At 40.1% G+C, this 17,396-nt stretch overlaps 2 protein-coding genes and 1 long non-coding RNA gene across 5 annotated transcripts in view; 2 read left to right on the plus strand and 1 right to left on the minus strand.

The window, feature by feature from the left end:
* Positions 1 to 326: 326 nt before the first annotated feature.
* GABRD (gamma-aminobutyric acid type A receptor subunit delta) lies at positions 327 to 17,370 on the minus strand. 3 transcript variants are annotated; one of them, XM_061450453.1, is made up of 9 exons: positions 16,713 to 17,370; positions 10,194 to 10,306; positions 10,022 to 10,089; positions 8,889 to 9,109; positions 8,156 to 8,238; positions 5,758 to 5,895; positions 4,722 to 4,874; positions 3,926 to 4,137; positions 327 to 3,044 (listed from the first exon to the last, which is right to left on the minus strand). In XM_061450453.1, exons 1-9 carry the CDS (start codon positions 16,778 to 16,780, stop codon positions 2,748 to 2,750), a joined length of 1,353 nt encoding a protein of 450 aa, XP_061306437.1. In that variant the 5' UTR covers positions 16,781 to 17,370; the 3' UTR covers positions 327 to 2,747. The 3 variants fall into 3 exon arrangements, with proteins under 3 accessions (XP_061306437.1, XP_061306436.1, XP_061306438.1); XM_061450452.1 differs by having other exon boundaries at positions 4,722 to 4,877; XM_061450454.1 differs by lacking the exon at positions 10,194 to 10,306 and having other exon boundaries at positions 4,722 to 4,877.
* LOC133267819 (uncharacterized) lies at positions 3,138 to 5,364 on the plus strand. Its single transcript, XR_009742876.1, has 2 exons — positions 3,138 to 3,825; positions 4,338 to 5,364. It is a non-coding gene; the product is annotated as an uncharacterized LOC133267819 (long non-coding RNA).
* The window catches only part of CFAP74 (cilia and flagella associated protein 74), a 52,120-nt gene continuing 48,044 nt past the window's right edge, over positions 13,321 to 17,396 (plus strand). Inside the window, exon 1 of the mRNA XM_061450442.1 lies at positions 13,321 to 13,342. The gene's annotated coding sequence lies outside the window, so the exon portion shown is untranslated. The remainder of the gene's footprint in view (positions 13,343 to 17,396) is intronic.

The raw sequence follows: 17,396 nt of genomic DNA on the forward strand, positions 1-17,396 counted from the left end.
TTAATCTACTGATTTTAAAACGAAGATTATTTCTATTTAGGCAAGTGTAACAGAGAAGAATAAGGCACTATGGTCTTTCTGGAGAGTGTAGTACTATTGTGGTGATAAATGTTCAAAGTTCTGAGCAGAATATTTCACACTTGCCTATGAAAGTGCATCATCTAAGAGTTACACTTAAAGTTAAGATGCTTCTGAGGCCAGACAAGATTTATATCAGATGTGAATTGAAACAGCTCACTTTAAGCTGTAAGGAGAAGTAGAAGGGATTTAAGACAGGACCTGACCCAGGATCATGGAAAAAGCAACAACTTAGTAAAGAAAAGGCATTGTAAAGTCATGCTGCTTGTGGTTTTATTCCACTCTGCACTTAATCATTATATAAAACAGTACAAATGATCTAGAAGACAGCAAGAAGGGTGAACTTCTTTGAGGGAGAAAGTGATTAAGACCAAAAGCATACTTTGGAAAAAAATGGTGTATTTCTGTAATGTAGCATTTCATCAACATCAGGAACAAATACCAAGAAAAATACAATCCGAAGAGGAGAAGGAGGAGGAAAAAAGAAGCCTGATTACCTGCATGTATTGAAGGACATGCAGAATTTCATTGGCTTTCTGGATAAGGTGAAAGTTGGGCAATACTTTGCTTTAAATCAGTATGTGTGAGTCTTCGATACTATGGTAAATAGCACCACGTAAGTACTAGTTGTATGCACTTACCTACTTGGAGGAGAAGAGTTGTCTCTCCTGAAGGGTTTTTCTTCTGTAAAACTCAAAGATATAGGAAAGAAATCAGTATCATTATAGTAGTTTTGGAGAGGATGTAGTGATATGACAGAACTGAGATTCCCCAACAAGTTAGTGGCAGGATCTGGGACCAGAATCCAGGTGTCTAAGTCCAGGGCTAGACTGGTGAGAATTCTGTGGAACAACTCCAGTTTGCCCTTGCCAGCACACTGTTGGCAAGTAGGTTTTCCATTAAAGCAGAAACTAAAGATTGAGCTGAACCTAAGCCTAACTTAGATGGGAGCATATTTTCTATTTTTGCTCACTTCAGGATCCCTAGTTTTTCTTCAAAGCATTCTCTTACTTCAGTGACATTGAACAAATCTTATTTTAGGTTATAATCTGTGTTTAAATGCTCTGTCTTTCAGTGCTGGTCATACAAAATCAAACCATGTGTCACAGATAAGGCAGGAGGAACACGGGCACACTCCACTGTGATCAAATGCTTGTTTCATCCTTATTGCAGTTATTAACCATCAGCCACTGCATTCGAGATTCCCATCTTCAAAACCCAGCATAACTCTTCTCTTATCTACACCTTTTGTCTTGTTTAACCTCACACCTCCCCATGCTCCCTTCCATCGTAGCTTTCAGCCACTTGCTCTGCTTCCTTCTTCCCCTTCCTCTCTCACTTCATATTTTCTTTTGTGTCAGTCTCTATAACAGAATCTCACTTTCAAGACAACAAAATCCTCAAAAAAGTTTCCCTTTTGAAGTGTCTTACATTGATTTCCTACACTAACAATATTTTACTTGTTAAAATTCATATCCCAAAATATTTACTGGGGAGTTTTTTGGCTGTTGTGAAGCTGGTGTTTGTTGTGAATACTGTATTCATTTGCTGAGTTCCCTGGAATTATTTACAGAACAAAGTGTTATTTTGCATGAATGGGGTGAGAGGCTCTAATCCTGATTTAAAGAGCGTGTGCATGAGTACCCACAAATTTCACTGTCAGATAGTGGAAGTGAAGAGGCCTAAAATGTTAGCTCAGCCTCTGAATAAAAATGGCAAAAATATCCAAAGCAACGCAGTAACTCATTAAGCCAGTTATGACTCTTTTTACTTCACTCAGCTATTTAGGGACAGATGCAAAAAGGATATTTTCAGAGGCACACATGGTAGACTCTCACTGAAAATTAGCAAAATGAATTCTAAAGCCCTTCCTGAAAATGGAGTCTGAGTTCCTTCATTATCAAGCTTCTTTAAAATTTTTCCCAATCCAACATAGGAAGCCTGAGTTTTCCCTGTGTTTCTAAATCACTTTTATTTATTTTGGGGCCTATTAAACTAATAAACTTCACTGTATTGAAGTATATATATTTTCATTAGCTTAGATCTGAAATGTAATGCAGTCATTATTAACAATTCAGTAGAATCTTATGCAGTATATTTTATTTCATGCTGTCACTAAGAGCATTGAAATGTTTTCAATACTCTATCCAAGACAAATAATAATTTAAGAAAAAGCCCCTGCTGCACTCTATTCCCTTTTACTTTGTTCGTGAGATTTTTATGATTAAAACCTCCACCACTGCTGTTCAACCTGGACCACTCCACAGAAGGCCGAATGCAGAAAACTACTCCTGTGTGGAAGTGAGGAGTTAGCTCTTCTATTACAAAAAAGGAAAGGACCTAAGTGTGAAAAGCCAAATCTTCATTACTGATCAACCCTTAAAGTTGAGGAAACCCATGGTAATTTAAGATTTAAGCTTTTGCTGCAAATATGTACATATGAAAAATTGTCTCATGGTAATCCAGGAAATTAGGAGATGGGATTGTTTGGCAGAGTACAGTAATTACTGTCTCAGCTCAGATGGGTAATAAATTGCTGGTTTTAGTAGGAATTGATAGCAGGACTTTCTTGACTTTAGAAGTACCTCAAGCTCTGTTGAGAACAGATAGATCCATACATTTTCTGCAAGGGCTGTTTAGTCCACAGGCATTGTTCAATTTGTAGCTCTTCACATTGTGTATGCAACCCAGTATATAACATTGACTGCTGCAAAGGCTGCTGGGAACACAGCTCTAGCATATATATCAATGGTATCGGCATCAATGGGCTTAAAGAGGGACTTCAGACCACCCTTCTTATCCAGTTTCATTATTTGCCGCTTTGTCTCTCCAGTTTCTATTTCTATTGTACCATAAGATCCAGGCAGGCTTCTGGGAATTCGGTGCTGCCTGTTGGAAATGGCCAGTTCCTGGCTGACACCAGCTATGGATAGGGAAAACAGAACAATGGCATTCTTCACGTTTATCTGCAAAGGAAAGAGAGGAACCTATAATAGCAATTTATAGGGCAAAGGTAGTTCATACAAGCTAGACATGACACTGAGATGGTGAAATGCTGAATGGTATTTATCACAAACCCCAGACTGGTTTTGGTTGGAATGAACTTTAAAGCTCATCCAGTTCCAGCCTCCTGCCAGAGGCAGGAACACCTTCCACTAGAGCAGGTTGCTCACTTGCTTTGGCAGAAGGATCACTGAAAGACTCTGAACTACAGCTTTTAAATTCTGGTTATAATTTTACATGCTCAAAATTATCAAGGCACCATTGAGACAACATGCTTAGGCCCTCCTGACTCAGAACAATTGACTGACTTCAAGGACATAGTTATCCGATTGTGTGGCCAAAGCCCACAGGCAGTTCTCAGGCTCTTGTCAAAGCTGAGAGAACATGGAGCTGGGACAGAAAATTAATAAGGGTCAGTCATATCTGCTACAGCTTAATAAAATGAAATAATAAGTAATTATAAATAATAGCCAAGGTGCCAGAGAGTTCAAAAATACGTAGGCCTGGACTTCAAATTGTGAATTGTTAAAAAATAAGTTCCTTAATCAGTTCCCCTGGGCTTCTTCACTAACAGTGCATGTATGTACATGAAGAAAGCAGCAAAGCACATCTGGAGCTCCTGGAAGCAATCTCATTCATCTCTACAGCCTCCTTTGTTCAGTTTCACTGGGCTTCACACCTACATGACTTGGATCCATGCTCATTACACCTGTATTTACCTTACACAGCTTGGGTGTAACAAATGTAATCTCCAGGGGATAATGGTGAAGACTAAAGTCTTTTGCTATTTTACTATTATTTTATTATTATGAGTAAAGTTACTCATAATATTACATTTACGGACCTCTGCACTCTGCCTTCTTGCCTTTAGCTTGTTCTTCTGCTTTTTCATGTAGTCAGCATTGAAATGTGCAAACGCATATTCAACTAGTGCAGCGAAGACAAATACATAGCAAATCCAGAAGTAAACATCAAGTGCCTTGATGGCAGATGCTCGTGGAAGTGAAGATCGGGCACTGACCATCAATGTAGTCATAGTGAGAACAGTAGTTATACCTGCAGTCAGTGTAAAAAAATTTACTTTAGGTTTCACAGTGTATATTAAGTGTATTTACTAGTCTGAAGCTGAGGAATATTTTCACAGGAGAAGCCCCTTAATATTGTGGCTTCTGATTTTCAAAACAGGGGAGCTCATAAAAAACTGCCTTGGTATGACTAAGGCAGCTTTGAACATGTTATTCTTGGTTTTATTCTAGATCAGGATGAACAAAACCAGAATTAACTCTCAAGAACCCCTGCATCTTAGAACCCTGACTCAGGCAAACAGATCCACAAGCTTTAAGAATATTATTTTGTCACTGTCCCAGTTCCTTCAAATCAATTCTTTCATACATGTGCCTCACAGTCACTGTTGATTTTAACCCTCTGTAGGTGGTTATCTTCTGTTCTTTACTGAGGCAGCTCCTCTGATAGCATGACAAAAATTAGAACATGAGGGAATTCTTTTAAAGGACCATCTCTTCTGCAGATGTAAACACAGTATTCATAAATGCACTTTCATGGAAAATTAAGATTGTTAGAGATAATTATAAGTTGAGCACACCCTTCCCTCCCTGTTAGTTCCCCCAACTCTGTTTTACCTAATGACACTCGGGCAGGCACAGCTGACTGACTGATCCAGAAGGACACCCACGACATGGCCACGAGTAAGATAGAAGGAACGTAAGATTGAATGATGTAAACTCCTCGATTTCGACGAAGGTGGAAGTGGAGACTGAGCCTGGGAAACTGACCTGCTGAAAAAAGGAGCACAGAGACACTGTGTGAACTACAGTTAGGCTGATACTCAAAATAACATCTCCTATAATGACACAGATCTACATTCTTAAACATCTTTTGGACAAAGATCACAAGAAGTTTTTTCAAATGCTGTTCAACGAGGTTTCATAAACCCTGCATGAGGTACTGCAGTTCTCATCAGCTAAGAACAGGTGAAATGGTTTGTCTCAGGTCATATCAATACCTGATCTGAAAATGAGTCTTCTCAACTAACAGTATAGTTCCAAAATGTTGTAGTGTCCTATCATCTGCTGTAGAAAGTCCTCCAGATGCTAAATTTAAATTTTTTAAAAGTCCAAGTTAATTTCAAACTCAGAAAATTGCTTAGAGATGTGCAGCATAAATGAGAATCTGAATACATGAAAGAGGATGAAGAATCAGCAGGAAAGAAATTACTCCAATCTTATACAAACATTGCAATAAACCCAGTGCTACGCATACACACCACTGACTTCTGCACGGAATTAGTGTGATCTGACTGGACATCGTAAGCTCCATAACATCAGGGCTTATGGAAAATTCTCTTTATCAGAAGTTGCAAATTAGGTCAAGAAAATGTGAGCCATACCTCGAGTGGTTTTATCTAGTGCTGTCTGGGTGCTCCAAGCAGGATTTTGTCAAACATATAGAGCTAAAGTACATAATATGCTACAGCGGGTACCTGAAGGATCAGCAAAGGTTGGCATTTTTTACAAGTGTTGAAGAAAACTCTTATCAAAACCCTGGCAGGTTCTTAAATTAGTAAAGTAAGAAGCAGGATTTTCTGTTATAGATACAGGTTTCCCTATCCAGGAAAAAGACAGGTACTGTCCCTGAACTGAAGACAGATCCTGTTACCAGATTTGAAGTTCATAATTTCTGTTGTGAACTGGTAGTTGGTAATTGTGAACTGAGCAAGCTGCAGCTTATCCAGCCCATGGATCTCCTCCTGGTTTTCTGACCAGTGGTAGACAATGTCCTCTGAAGAGTAGCCATCTGCAAAAAGAAAACTGAATAAATACTAAGTTTGAGGAAGAAATTTAAGCACTTGGAGGACTCATAGCAGAAGTCCTCTAATTCTTCTGCTGTGCCGATTTCCATTGGACCCATTGCAAACATGCTGTGATTCAGTCTGGATAATTCACTGTCCTGGCAGCATTGATGTTGCCACATTGGGGTATCTTTCCTGCAGGGAGAATAATCCAAGTTGATTCACACTGACTAGCAATATGTGGCATGGCACAAGGCAGTGCCATGAGAAATAGTCAAATTATCTCTCAAAAAGATTATTGCATACTCAGTCAAGTAACTGTTGCTGTTGTTACTCAGACTAGCTAACTTACCCCTGTACTGGGCTTGGATCTCAGAGGCACAGAAATTACTGATTGTAAAAGAAAATAACTATCAAATTTGATCTACCTATGCCTATCCTACTGAAACCAGATCAGGTTGTAATTCTGTATGGCAAATCTATCTCAAAAATCACACATTGGTTTAACAAGATAGGTACTCTGTACCAGTCAGGCAGCATTGGGGAAGCAGATTTCCTTTGTCAGTGATTCCCCAGTGTCCTTAAAAAGTATGTGTCCGGCTGGGTTTGTATCAACCCTTGCAAGCCCTGCAGTGCTTTTACAAACAGACACTCACAAGGTACATACTGAATTGTTTATATGAATCCCCACTCTTCAAAACAACTGTTAGGGCCTCCCCCAGGCTTAAAGTAGTTTAATAAGAGAACAATGTTTATGCCAACAGCCAATGTGTTGGTTTTCTGTCAGTTCTCCAAACGGCTTTTGAACTTCCTGTTTTCCCAACCAAAATGACAAAAAGGTAAAGGTATCAAATTATTGATCCTTCCTTGAAATTCTAGATTCTTAAAGTTTTGTAAGAGATAGTATGTGGAGAACGGAAAAGTTGTGCAGCCAGTTAGAGAACAGCTCAGCCCCATGCCTATTCTGAGATGCACCAGCTTGACATTCACCATGTAGATCATCAGGATCATCAGCCTGTTAATGACTGCAGCTGGGCATGGGTGGCAGCTGGAAGGTAATGACCAGGGAGAGGTGCAGGGCACCAGGGAGATGGGAGAAGGGGGAATATGTATGAGGAGATTTATGTGATATGCCAAACCACAGGAAATTGATCTTTGCTAGTTTCGCTGTTAATAGAAAACTTGCTACTAAAACATTAATTTGTTTAAGAGGCTTTATTTCTGCATGTTTGTTTCACTGAAATCAACCCCCCTAAATTCAATTTAAAAATGCAACTACCACCAAAACTCCCTGCAGAATGTGCTGGGAGAGGGAATCAGTTGCTGGTACAGTGTCTGCTGCCTCTGCATTTGGTGATTACATAAGTAAAACTGTAGATTGCTATTTTTGACAAGAAAAATGGTATTGTGGTTAATTGCCTAGAAAACAAAGTCAGTGTTCAAAAGGAAAAAGATGAACTTGCATCAGCAGGCCAGTGGATCTGCTCAGAAACTGCTATTCACAAATCTCTGGAACCCTCAAGACCTGGAGACTCCTTGATATAAAACCCAGCGAAAGGCCAGTTCATTGCTATTGATCAGGTGGGCCCTGCTTGTATCAGTAGTGAATTTCAGTCAAAAGCATTAATGCTCATGGGAATTACATGCTGATCACTGATAAAATACAGGTTGGACAAAACGTAAATTCATTCTTCACCTTCCTTTGTGAGCAGAAATAAATTTCAGCCAATCCATGCAGTATTCTGATTGATTTTGTGTAACAGATACAAGAATGCCTAAGCAAGCTAAACAGATATGTAAGGGTTGGTCAAAATGTTATTCATTGAAAGCAGGGAATTCTTTTACCTGTTTTCTCATAGAGAAAACATAGCACATCAGATTTTGCCTGTGGGCTCCTCTACTTATCCTTACTGGATTTGATGCAAACCTCAGTCATGCTAGTGACTGTCACAATTGTACTGGGTTTTACATCATGCACACAGATGCAGACATCCGTCAGGAGGCCTGTAGGTTGTTCATCTTCACTGAATTAAATCCTAGTTTTGAACTGGATCTGAGTCAACTGGTATTGAGAAGTCCACAATCTAATGCCCAACACAGAATCAAGGGATTCCTGTTTGTACCCATTACTTCTAAATCCTAAGGCACCCTTGACATTTTGTGGACTAAAGCACAATCATTCCAGCAAACTCCAGCAAGCCAAGTACCATATACACAGGCTTTACACAAAACAAGGTTATATGAAACACTGTACTCAGCCCTTACAGCTCTCCAAATCCAACATGCATTCTTGCTCATCCATCGGATACTTGGAAAGGTCCATGTCACAGGCCACTGTTGAGGTAATCCTGTTCCAAGCAACGTGAACACCAGTTAGATGCATTCAGATAGATGTGTCTAATGTCAAAGGACACTTCAGTTACTTCTGACAGTGAAAAGGACTTTTCTGAGTCAAATCTACTCCCACTGTCCCCAGGATCACTACAATTACTTTAAGGGTGACTTTGGACTTACAATTTCAAAACTGCACACTCATAATTTTTTAGAACATTACACAATCAACTTTAAATATAGTTATTGAATTCTAGGAAAAACACTCTTCCAAAGTGAGGAAATAATACTTTTTCTGTTTGAAAGATGAGGAAGCTGAGCCTAAATCAGGCTCCTAGTTCCATTGGAAAATAATGAGAGAGTGGAGAACATAATCTCTGCCCTGTTTTGAGCATATTGCCTACTGATCAAATAGTTATGAGGTGCTTATCTCCCATTAAGGACATTCTAAAAGTGATCAGTGATAATGCAATGTTGCCAAAGATACCTTCCTGGCAGTATAATCCTTGAAAATAAAGGGATCTCTGGTAGGGGTCACCAGTACTTTCTTCCATGTTACATTAATAATTATTTCAAGAAATCATCCTAGGAAAACTGAGTGATTACTTTAGAGTCTGTCCAAAAAGTTAATCCATGATAGGGTAAACTTGTACTCTTTCTTACTCACCTGATGCTGTATAAAATGACTCCATCTGGCTGGAGCCTGATAAGTTTGTTTTCTACTGTCACATCGTGGAACCAGGCAGACTTGGCATTTACTATGAAAGTATCTGGCAGCCAGAGTTTGTCCACAAACCGGCTGTCCAGGCCCAGTGTCTCATTCGTGTGGTTGTAGGACAGGCGGTCGTCTCGCCAGCTCTGGTGCAGGAATACTGTCATGGTATACTCCTGGGAGAAGAGAAATCCCAATCAAAAAAGTGATGCTAAGCAAACACAATTTTTTTTATGTCTTGAGACAGTGGTAATGTCTTGAGACTTGTATTAGCCTACAAATGTAGTAACTGCTTCCAGTGCAAATAAGTAATTTTATGCTGAGTCAACCACAGAGCTGCCCAAGTATTTGAATTTCTGTCACATGCTTCTACCACAGGTAAACCCAAGATATCAAAAAGTGATTTGATGTCAGTGTTACATACAACATGTTGCATGAGTTGCATATATCCTAATGAAGAAAATCTGTTTATGTATCTCCACAAGTGCAACTTTTGTTTTTGAGAGCAAAATTAAAAAAAAAACAGGTGAAGTTATGCATATCTAATGAAGGGAAAGGATGGAGAGAAAGCCAACGTTTTGATTTTAAAATTAGATCTATTGTGTTTCAGAAATGCAGCTAATCCATGCCAATGCCTTTTTATTTGATTTGTAAGCTGTTATACTCCACTGTGTTATTGAAAGGGCTTTACACAAAAATGTGTAAACCAATTGTAAAACGATTACAAAACCAATTGTTCCCTTAGCTTCTTTTTAGAAGTCTCTGTGCTGAAAAGGAATTTGAACAGAAGTTGGTGTTAATGCTTAAAATTAGGCTTTCTGTTAGTGTGTGCTGCACAGATCCAACCTTGTTAACTGTAGTAAGAAATCTCAGTGACTTACACACCGCTAGATTCTTGTATTTGCCAAGGTCTGCCAGAAGAGACTCTGCCTGTGTCTTACAATACAATGTTTGTTCCCTGTAGCATCTTCTTGTGGTAATTTCTCCACTCCAAACACGTTGGAGATCAACTTTCTGGTTAGTTTCGTCCGGTTTCTGTCACTGCAGTACATACATTCACAACTGGGTGGGTTTAACTGATAACTTACCATGTTCACTTCTGAGATGTGGTCGATGCTGGCTACTTCAATTGCTAGAGCAACATTAACAGGCGGACCTGAGAAAAAATGTTTGAATTTGTATCATCAAAGTACCTATAAAAATATAGGTAGGGCAGAAGGATTGTAAGAAACAAAAGAGATATTATTCCCGAAGTCTCACCTCCAATCCCAGGCCTGAAGTTACGTGCGTAACCTTTCATTAAGTCATCCAGGTTGGGTAACCAGGATATTTCGATGTTGGAACCTATGTAATCTCCAATGTCAGTCATAGCTCTAGGTAAAGAGAATAAGTATCTTTTAAAACTTGGCCATGCTCACAAACTGAAAACTAACAGAAAATGGGAGACATTGACTTCTCTTGTACCAGATATCACCTACAGTATGACCAGCTATACTGGTAGAAAAGTACTGTATATAGATAGGAAAACCATGTCAGACACTTCAAAGTAAAAAAAAAAAAAAAAAAAAAAGGAAAAAAAATAGATTTAGAAATGTAAAGAAAGCATGAGGGAAACCAATATACTTTGATTACTGTATAAAATGCATCTGTGGATAATGAACTGCATCTATCTGGGTAGCAGTTTATAGCAGCTGTGACAGCTTTTAGTACAGCTATGGAACAGCTGAGATCAAGAGGGCTGGTAATTTGTCAAATGTGATGGGTAAACAGTAAAAATTACACACCTGGAGTTTGGATTTAACACATTTGATTTTGTGAAAAGGACCACTGGGCCTCAGGAATGTGAAAAGCAGTGCTAATAGAAGGTGTACAAACACCTGAAAACTGAAAAAACATGGTCAAGAAGGAGAATTTTTTAAATGGAAACCTTGGCATATTAAGGAACATGAGACTACGTTGAAATTATTTTGTTCAAAAATGTAATTAATTGTAACCTGTAAGATTCAGCCATAGATGTGTAATGGTAATTCCTGTTCAGTAAAACATCTAAGCCCCTTTTCTAGGTAAAGAATGATACTTTGTGTCTTTTCCTAATTAGAATAGATAACTCCAATACACTTGAATGAATATAGCTGCCTAAAAATCTCTTTGTCTTTTCAGTAGAACATGGTGGTTTTCCACTCCTGTTGCTAAAGCTGCAGCCAAGTTTTATGAAGTGTTTTGAAAACAGTGCTTAAGTAGGAAGGTGAATCCTCTGTAGTGCCCTACTTCATGCACCTATGTACACATGTGTTTTAAGCAGATTACAATCTAGAGGGAGTTTACTTAAATATCCATGACACAATTAAAAAGAATCTTTCTCTATTATTAATAAAGCCTTAGGGTCAGATCATCAGTGTACAAATGTTTTGAATTCAGTGAAGCTATATGCACTTAATACCAGTGGGAATTAATAAAGTATTACAACTAAAATAATTTTATGGCTGAATTTACCTTGTTGATGTTTGTACTACTGGTTCATTTTAAACTGCCTTTGAAATGGGCAACAAAATGATTCTCAGTTACTGACACTCTCACACACTAGCACGGTGCTCACAAAATGGCTTCTAGATACTCAGAGTATGTGAGTCAGAGTAACCTACAGTTTCATTTACAAAGAGTTATCACCAAGTCACCAAAAGCTTTTGCTAATACTATGCTTTTTTCATGTAGATGATTAAGGGGCCAGAGCATCTGTCATATGAAGAAAAGCTGAGAAAGCTGGGACTGGAGAAGGCTCAGGGGGATCTTATCAGTGTATGTAAATACATGAAGGGAAGGTGTAAAGAAGGCAGAGCCAGGCTCCTTGCAGCGGTGCCCAGTGACAGGACCAGAGGCACAAACTGAAACACGGAGGTTCTGCTTGAACATCACGAAACACATTTTTTACTGTGAGGGTGCCTGATTACAGGGACAGGTTGCCCAGAGAGAATGTGGTTGCCCTCCTTGGTGATATTTAGAAACCATCTGAACATGATCCTGGGCAACTGATTCTGGGTGGCCCTGCTTGAGCAGGGGTTGGACCAGATGACCTCCAACAGTCCTTTCCAACCTCAACCGTCCTGTGAACCTGTGTTTTACCTTTAAGCTGCCCCACAGTCACATTAAACAGCCATATTCTTCAAATGGCATTGTTAGACTAACACAGAGCCTTGTAAAGCAAGGGAAATAATACAGACACAGGAACTAATGTTCTAGCAGGTCTCTGTGCTTGGGGGTGTGACACAGCATGGTGTAAATGAACCCAAGTTTTCCTTGTGTCAGTTTAGGTCTCAGGTCATCCCAGGTCTTCCAGCACAGTAGAAATCTCCTATTCCCCTCATTTTTTGTCCCTCAAGAGTATTGAAGGAGAAGAGAAATAGCAAACTCAAGAATATTATTCTACCTAAAATACTTTCATTTCTTTTTTATCTGGTGAAAACAGAAGTGTGGATGTTGGCAGACAGTATAGCAGTCCTCAGTCACAAACAATGGCTTTGGAAAGCAGAAGTTTATTTTTGTGGCACTTCACGGGCCAGTCTGTGATAACTCCTTTGGGCCATTCTTCTACATTATTCATTCCGTACATCAGGACCAGTGCTTTCAAGTTACACGAAGGATGGTGGGAGAATTTCATTCACCCTTGATAAGCAGTTGGGATTACATAGGGCCTAAAATATTATTTATTTATGGTACCTGAAAAAGGAAGACCAGCATAGAAAATATGCATTGGAAGGGATTAACTTTTCCAAGTGTAAGCAGTAAAGATGAAAAGAAAGGAAACTACTATTAGTTGATTCAGCAGCTTCACTTCATGACATAAGCTGCTATAAAGCTTGTTTTAGTAAGAAAAGGACTTCGTAAAATTAAGCTTTTGATTTGTAAAATTCAAGTGGCATAACAGCTCATCAAAAAAGCTTATCTTTATTTTGCACCAGGACAGAGAGGGGTGCTTGTCTGCCTGAATGGCAGCATAGTCATGTGCACTAATACTACTCTGAAAGTCATCCAGATCTAAAGCTGGATGTAAAACATCTTCTCTGTGAAAAGCATAGTTAGTTCTCTTGCACAGAAGCAAAGAGGAAAAAAAGATCACTAATAAAGTGGGCAAACTGTGGAGTTCTTTGGGAAGAAAGGGAAGTTCTCTTTTCATAGGGAAAGTGACTCCAAGCAATGAATCTCAAATGACAGAGCAAAGAAACTCATCTCTTTCAGAGCTAAGTACTATCAGTTCTAGAATAAAAAGCCTATCTAGCCCAAAATCCTTTTTGACTGAGCTGACATCTTTCTCCCAAACAACTTGGACAGCACATCTCTAAAAGGCTTGTCAGGCCAGAACACTGCTGGAAAACGGTTGCAAGAAATATATCAATACAACTAGAAAATCTCTGGTAAGTATTTAAATTACACCAGGGAAGGAGGCAATCTGTATGCTCTGTGTGAATGAGTGCACTGCAACTGATGAACCAGACTTAACATTAGCCATATTGGTTTTGCACAGCAGTGCCAAAAGCTCTGCAGCATCTTTAAGTCAGTGGCCAATGAGATACTGATTTTAGGTCACACTTCCAGAGGGAGTGTGCTAACCTCTTGACAAATACATACAGCAGTAAGATGTTGAAAATCACTTTTTGCATCATCTGTTTCTTCTTTAAGTCTGCTAACCTGATTCTTCTGGGGACTGTGACATAGTTGTTATTTATATGTATCTTTAAACCTGGTGGATGGAAATACCAGTTTGATACTGAGGATGGGATGGACTATTTTTAATTTTCTTTAGGTAATCTTTAGGGTGCAAATGTCCCAGATGTCATTGCCATGAAGGAAACTTTCTTGGGGAAAAAGATAAGGAATATCCTGCAAGGTCAGTGAGCAATCTGGCCTCTGCCAAAATCCAGAATTATCTAGAGCAGTATGTGTATCCCTCCCATCTGCCATTCCTGACTAAGTGAAGCTCAGTGTAAACCTTTTGTATTTTGAAATGTAATTGAAAAAGCATTAAGCTTAATTCATGGCAACCTTTTAAACATCAAAGTCCTATTTCCTCTCTGAGTTTTAACCTACAGAAAATGGACCATTGTTTTCATACATTTATGTGTTAAAGCTGCTCTGTTTCCATGAATATCAGTAAAAGACTGAGGGAGACACATCACAGAAGGACAATTGTATGCAAATGTATAGAAGTCATTTAACATAGTAGAATCATAACTATAAAAGATACACCTGTTTTTAATTAGAGAATTAAAATCTCTTTCCATGAGGAATTCCAAAGTACAGACATACACTCCAAAACTCCTATCAGTAGTACTCTTTCCCCACACAAATACAGCAATATTCCAAAGTGTATTTCAGCAGATGATCGCATTCACTGTGGCACATTTATTACTGCAGCATCCACACCAAACTGATAAAATAGGGGAAGCTCCAGTCTTTGCCCCAAAGAGCTGTTTCTTACCACTAACCACTGTCTCGAGCAGAACAGAAAATACCACTTTTTAAAGATGTTTACCTGATAACAGCACTGGCATAAGCAGGATGTGCTGACTTAGGTCAAATATGGCTCATTCACTTCAGTCAAACCGCACACATGACAGAGAAATTGCTTCAACAATGGCTCCTTAAAGCACCCCAAAAGGGTATTCAAAACCGCTCTAAGGAAGTAGCTTCATGTTCACCTCACTTTCCTCCTCTGCCAAACCAGAACATTATCTTAACAGCTCATTTTCCCTTTGGAAAGTCATATGTTGTACCACCGAGTTCAGTTCTTCCTTTTTTTCAGTATGTTTTTGCTTATGCCTATCAATATACAGTCCATAGAACTCACAAGCAGAGAATATGGTGAATTTGGAAGTCCTTTGTCATCCCAACCATGAGTCACATTACATTTAGAACACAAAAGCAGAGCAATAAAATGTAGCTATTGGCAAGTTTGCCCATTATTGTAAAACTACAGTGTTAATAAAATACTGCTTTTCATAAAAGCATCTCTTACCCAGAATAGTTACAGAACTAATTACAGAACTCCAAGGAAGAAGAATAACGAAGTTAATGTGTTTCTTGGGCCCTTCGAAGGGGAATTATTTCATAGGTCATCTGTGTGTGAGTAATTTTACTGATGCAAGGAATTTTGGTTTTGTTCTGTTTAACTCCTCAGAAGCACACATGCAGGTTACTCACTTCTTACAAGATTGAGCAGTGTTCTGCCATAGCCATGCTAAATCCAGAATCTTCAGAAAACTTGTACTGAACAGAGCAGCTCTCTTTGACCACTGAATCTCTCACAATTTGGCATACTTGGAAAACTACCACAAATGGAACAGTCAGAATTTCACAAAGTAGAATTTGCTTTGCCTTACTCTCTGCCACATGTGTATGCATTTCTAACAAATGGGTCATCACTGTTGTGTAACTGGAGGAAGAATGTCCAGTAACTAGGTAATTAATCCAACTGTAAAGTCATTTATCCAACAAATTACAGGCTGTACATATCCTGGCAGTTGCTGTGCCTAAGAACAAAGAGGCTGACTCTTCCTTAAAATTCCTTCTTCTCTTATACTCAAACACCACTTTTCAACCAAAATACATAATGCTAGTCCAAGCACAGATAGAGAGACAGGCTCGTTGACATTATGTGCAAGATCTTGATGCCCTTAGGTCACAAATAGTATGTCCTCTGCTTTTGCTATAACACTGGATTGCTTGAGAGCATGACAGTGTCAGGATCTGATCATGGGTAACAGCCTCAAGGTCACAGGATAAGTCATTATGTCAGTCCTAAATAAAAGCAGTTGACACTTCCTCTAATGCCAGATCCTTTTCCTTCCCAGGGAAAAAAATCAGATCTCACGAATTAATTCCAAAACCTATGACAGCAATGTTATGTCTTACTACAGTTATCACTTTGCTTCTTACAATCCTCTAAAGCTATCAGTAATGCCTGTGAAGTCGAAGCAGGAAGAGTGATGTAGACATGTATTTTTTACATACAGCAAGTTCTTTTTCACTCCCCCTTCTATTTTCATTACATAATCATGGCAAGCTTTCTCGAAATCCATCCTCCAGAGCTGGAGAGCATATAGAGAGCGCATAGCTGGTTGCCTAGCTAACACCTCCCGAAGAAATGTGACTCTGAATTGCAAACATAGATCTTTACAATTTGTTATTTTAAGAAATGGTTGGCGTTCTTCAGATGTTTTTTTCTAAGATCTCTGCCAGTCTCTTCCTCTCATCTCAAATTCAGGAGTCTTAATGAACCCATTAGAAAGGAATGTCTCTACTTGGGAGTTTTCATTGTACCTATGGAGGCCCCAGGCAAAGATGTTCAGTTCATACCCCATTGGCTGTGCTGGATTTATAGAAGAGTTTCTCATCCAAGCAGGCCCCCTACAGAGCTGTTATAAGGATGAGGCTGCGCTGGGATGTGCAATACCATTACAAAAAGAGATTGCCCCCAATTTAGAGCAAGTGTCCTTGGGAAAAGGCATCCTGTTAAAAACACACCCCTGGATTAACCCAAGAAATTGCTGCTCAGTTGGCAGAAGTGTGTCCTCTGCTAGAAAAAGGAGGGAAAAAAAAAAAAACAACCCAAACCAAACAACCACAAGATGGGTCACACTGAGGAAACTCTTCAGTCAAGCCCCTTTTCTCCTGAGCACCGTAGCTCCAGGAGATTGGGAGCCGCAGCCAGACCCGGCAGTACCAACCCCACCACAACAGCTCTCTAAGTCCAGTTTAGGACAGAATGATAAGGCATTTTCTTACCTGATACACCTGTGCTGCTGGGTGCACAGTAGGACCAGTGCAGGAAAAACCCAGGTAAGCAATTCCATTTTACTCCCATTTATTAGACAGTGGCAAACAAAACCCAGACTCCCCGGCTCTCTTGGCTGCTCAGCAGCGTTGCCATCCTCGTTGGCTGTGTAAGTTGAGGATGAGTTTAAAGCAGTGCTGTGATGCTCAGCAGAAGCAGCCTCCCCGCTCTCTCCATGGAGGCAGGCAGTAACGGGGCGCAGGGCAGCTCCACTCCTCTGCGGGCACCGGGCCGTGTCCCCGGTACCCCTCACCGCCCCGCTGCGGCACGGCGCGCCCGGCTCTGCCTCCGGCCCGTCTGCCCGCGGGCCAGGCTGAGCGCTGAAAATAACCTCTGGAATGATAGACAAATCCCGCCGAGCGCGGGCGGGAGAGAAGTAAAAGTGCTCCGGAGATACTAGCGTCCTGTGCTAATAATTGCGGAGAGGAGGAAGAGGCGGTTTGGCAGCAGCGAGCCGGCTACCCGGGGAGGGCTCGGGAGCCGGGACACCGCGAGTGCAAGCGACGGGAGGCGAGGCACGGCTCGGTTCGACACGATGCAAGTCCCAGCCGCAGAGCTCCGGGGCGACCGCAGCTGCAGCCCGCCCTCAAGCAGAGGGAATATAAAGGGGGGGGGAACGGACACGACGCTCCGCT

The sequence above is a fragment of the Pezoporus flaviventris genome, unplaced genomic scaffold, assembly GCF_033815535.1.
Source record: "Pezoporus flaviventris isolate CSIRO_AGI_PZ_B2104156 unplaced genomic scaffold, CSIRO_AGI_Pfla_v1 ptg000009l, whole genome shotgun sequence".
Classification (NCBI taxonomy): Eukaryota; Metazoa; Chordata; class Aves; order Psittaciformes; family Psittacidae; genus Pezoporus; species Pezoporus flaviventris.